General features: G+C 48.8%; 1 protein-coding gene across 1 annotated transcript; it reads right to left on the bottom strand.

Annotated features, from left to right (window-relative positions):
* Positions 1 to 3,350: 3,350 nt before the first annotated feature.
* Positions 3,351 to 3,875, bottom strand: FAM240A (family with sequence similarity 240 member A; the record flags this gene model as incomplete). The annotated part of the gene is made up of 2 exons (XM_084752803.1): positions 3,727 to 3,875; positions 3,351 to 3,444 (listed from the first exon to the last, which is right to left on the bottom strand). The coding sequence occupies exons 1-2, from the start codon at positions 3,867 to 3,869 to the stop codon at positions 3,351 to 3,353; spliced, it is 237 nt and encodes a 78-aa protein (XP_084608929.1). The 5' UTR covers positions 3,870 to 3,875.
* Between the last annotated feature and the right edge of the window lie 344 nt (positions 3,876 to 4,219).

The raw sequence follows: 4,219 nt of genomic DNA, 5'->3' as shown, positions 1-4,219 counted from the left end.
GTTGTTTTTCGTTGGTTGGTTTTGGGTTTTTTTCAAGACAGGGTTTCTCTGTGTAGCCTTGGCTATCCTGGACTTGCTTTATAGACCAGGCTGGCCTCAAAGCCACAGAGATCTGCCTGCCCCTGCCTTCCGAGTGCTGGGATCAAAGGCGTGTACCACCACCGCCTGGCTTTCAGTTATTTTCAACACTGCTCACACCACTGATATGTCTACCATTTAAACCAATGCAATGTAAATGAGAAAACAGAAGAGGGGAGGGAGGGCACATGGAGTCCACCAGGGAGACAGGATTCCTTGATTTGGAAAAGCAGTCGAACTTGCGGTGGTCGCTCTGCACCAACATTCTTTGCACTCTTACTAACATCGGACTACTGCTTTTCTGTGTGCTGTGGCAAAGCTCCTGTCAGAGGCGGCTCCTGGCTGGGGTCGGGGTGGGGGGTGGTGTTCTTCTGGGGTGGAGTGGGGGTGGGGCAGTGTTCTGCTCACAGCATAGAGAAGTCTGTCATGGATGGCGGCCGGAACAGCTTAGCTTGTAGTGGTGGCAACCTGTGGCATGGCTCATCCACATCCTTTGAGGGGATAGGGGGAGGTTGGCGCGCACGAGGAAGTTCAAAGCTCAGGCTGGAACCAGGTATGACCTCCCTCTGTCACTTTCAGCAAATGGCTCACTCTGGCTAGCTGTGCCACTATCCCAAAGGTTCCAACCCCTCCCAAAAGAGACTCACAGGGAGGACCTGGTGCCCGGCATGAGCAAGTATTCACAGTGCAACTCTTCAAGTCAAAATCCACTGAAGCGTTTCTTTTTTCTTTTCTTTTCTTTTCTTTTGTTCATTTTGTTTGTTTGTTTGTTTGTTTTTGGGTTTTTGAGACAGAGTTTCTCTGTAGCCTTGGCTGTCCTGGACTCACTTTGTAGACCAGGCTGGTCTCGAACTCACAGAAATTTAGTCTGCCTCTGCCTCTGCCTCTAAGAGTGCTGGTATTATAGGTGTGCGCCACCATTCCTAGATGAAAGTATTTTTTAAAAATATTTATTTATTATTTATACATATTCTGCTCGCATGTAGGCCTGCCCACCAGAAGAGAGCACCAAATCTCATTGTAGACGGTTATGAGCCACCATGTGGTTGCTGGGAATTGAACTCAGTACCTTTGGAAGAGCAGTCAGTGCTCTTAATCACTGAGCCATCTCTCTAGTCCCCGATGAAGGTATTTTTAATTAATGTGATCTTAGCATATAAACACTCATCTTATACATGGATTTTAACAGTTGACTAAAATACATTACCACTGAGCACAAATCATTAATTAACTAGAAACACGATTTGAAATGAGGATGTGCTTTGAAGCTAAAACTGATATTGAATCTTGGCTCTTTCTCTAATCAGTTTTATACTCATATCACTTTTCTGAGCCTCAGTTTTCTTGTCTATAAAAAGGAGTTAACAGTTGGGGCTGAAGAGATAGCTCAGTGGTTAATAGTACACACTGCTCTTGCTGAAGACCTGAGTTCACTTCCCAACACCTGGAACCGGTTCACATCCACCTGTATCTCCAGCTTCCAAACATTGGACAACTGTCACAGGCCCCTGCACTCATGTACACACACCCTCACACAGATACACATGCACTCCCCCATGCACAGACACACATGTACACCTCCACACATACACGTGCACACACCCTCACACAGATACACATGCACTCCCCCATGCACAGACACACATGTACACCTCCACACATACACGTGCACACACCCTCACACAGATACACATGTACTCCCCCATGCACAGATACACATGTACACCTCCACACATACACGTGCACACACCCTCACACAGATACACATGCACTCCCCCATGCACAGACACACATGTACACCTCTACACATACACGTGCACACACCCTCACACAGATACACATGCACTCCCCCATGCACAGACACACATGTACACCTCCACACATACACGTGCACACACCCTCACACAGATACACATGCACTCCCCCATGCACAGACACACATGTACACCTCCACACATACACGTGCACACACCCTCACACAGATACACATGCACTCCCCCATGCACAGACATACATGTACACCTCCACACATACACGTGCACACACCCTCACACAGATACACATGCACTCCCCCAGGCACAGACACACATGTACACCTCCACACATACACGTGCACACACCCTCACACAGATACACATGCACTCCCCCAGGCACAGACACACATGTACACCTCCACACATACACGTGCACACACCCTCACACAGATAGATACACAGGCACAACCTCACATATACACACGCACTCACCCTCACCCAGACACACATGCACACACCCTCACATAGATACAAGTGTGCATACCCTTACACAGATACACATGTATACACATAACTTAAAATGAAAATAAATATTTTAAGGTGTGATGATAATAGCAATACATGTGTACGTGATCAGGGAACTACTTTTACGTTTACCAGTTGAATTATCCTTGCGTTTGAAGCCCTTAGAGGTGGTGTGTACAGCAATGATGAATCTCTCTGCTCTCTTCTTCTGTTGGGGGAAAATTTTTGTAGACCAGGCTGGCCTCGAACTCGCAGCGATCCGCCTGCCTCTGCCTCCCGAGTGCTGGGATTAAAGGCGTGGGCCACCACCGCCCGTCCACCTGACATCAGTTTTGATGAGCTGACAGACTGGAAGCTAACCAATGCAAACTCACGGAGATTCAACTAAATACATGCAATGGAGAGCCCACTCATAGAACGGCAAATGACTGAATTTTATTAAATCATCTCCACATGTTATTGATAAACACACTTTTCTAAAGGCCAGTTAAATTCACACAGAGACCGGTTCTTTGGGAACCTTCTTTTATGACTGTGGCGCTGCTTTTGTTTCTGCAGATGGGTGCATTGTTTTTCTCTTCAAAGGGAAATGTGAGAAAAGATTGCATTTAATTCTGTTTCCTGGGTGAAATACCATGCAATGTTTAAAGAAAGGCTAGAGAGATCGGAATCCCTTTTGGTGTACACACACTTTAAAATTCGTGTATTTTAAAACTAGAGGGAAATTATATGAAAACAAAACACAATGTCTGAGCCCTTGATTTCAAACAAGCTCATCCAGAGAGAGAGAGACATTTGGAACAATAGCCTGGCCTCCATGCGGAGTAGACTTGGCAAATAGTCACCACGGGGCGGGGGGGGGGGGGGGGGGGCGTTGGTCAAGGGCGTGCTGTAGCAGCGGACTTAGGATCTAGCTGGCTTCTAGCAGAGTGACCTCCTTGCTTTGTGTCCTCTCGGGAGGCGGAGGGGGGGGGCCAGGGAAGCGGGAAGCGCTCAGCCGACATTTGTCCGTGGCGTTTCCACCTCATCGGGGTTGTTCCGCAGCCTCAGCTTTCTCTCTAGCCTCTGCTTCCATTCTTCCCTGAGTCTGAAAGCAGAGATGGGGCTCTCACCTCTCAGATTGTGGCTCTGGTACTCAAGGAGGCCAGAGGTGTTAGATCCTGGAGCTGGAGTTACAAGCGGCGGTGACACATGGCAGCTAACAACAGTCTCTAATTCCAGCTGCAGAGGACCCAACACCTTCTTCTGGCCTCCAGGGCGCTGCAAGCACACGATGCACAGACGCACAGGCAAGACATACATACACATAAAAGAAAACAACAACATAAATCTGTTCTAAATGGGTTAACACAGACGCGGGGCTATGTACTTTCTCAGGGCACTCCTTCCCAGGCGGTGCTCCTCGGACTCGCGATAGCACGTCTGCTTGCGGATCTCTCTCTCCCAAAAGCGTTTGAGGTCGTGGCAGGTGTTCCCGCAGAAGACCTCTCGGCGGACGTACTGATTGTTCATCCCCTGAAAAAGAAAAGAGGCGCGAAGCCCTCCCGAGCTTGAAGTCTTAGATTCTGCGGGGTCCATTTGAATCGAGACTCTGCTGTTTTCTTAGGACCCTAGCCAGCCAGAGAACCAGAGTCACCTCGCCTTTGGAGGGCATCCTTTGTCAACGTACAGCATGAACCAAAGATAGGCGGTCCAAGTGTGGAAGAGAGCGGAGTGTACCTGGGCAGGAGTGCTGTGAGCCCCGGGCCTGGAGAAAATATCTGTCATTCGTCCTTACTGGAAGGAGACGCAGAGTTCTTTAGCAGTTAGCACCGGCAGAGCTGTGGGCTTGAGGCACCCGCATGAGCTCGGCATGACCTTTC

This window comes from Acomys minous (genome assembly GCF_964271855.1).
Source record: "Acomys minous genome assembly, chromosome: 13".
NCBI classification, from domain to species: domain Eukaryota; kingdom Metazoa; phylum Chordata; class Mammalia; order Rodentia; family Muridae; genus Acomys; species Acomys minous.
Note: the sequence above shows the minus strand (reverse complement) of the source record. Positions and strands in the feature narration are given on the sequence as shown.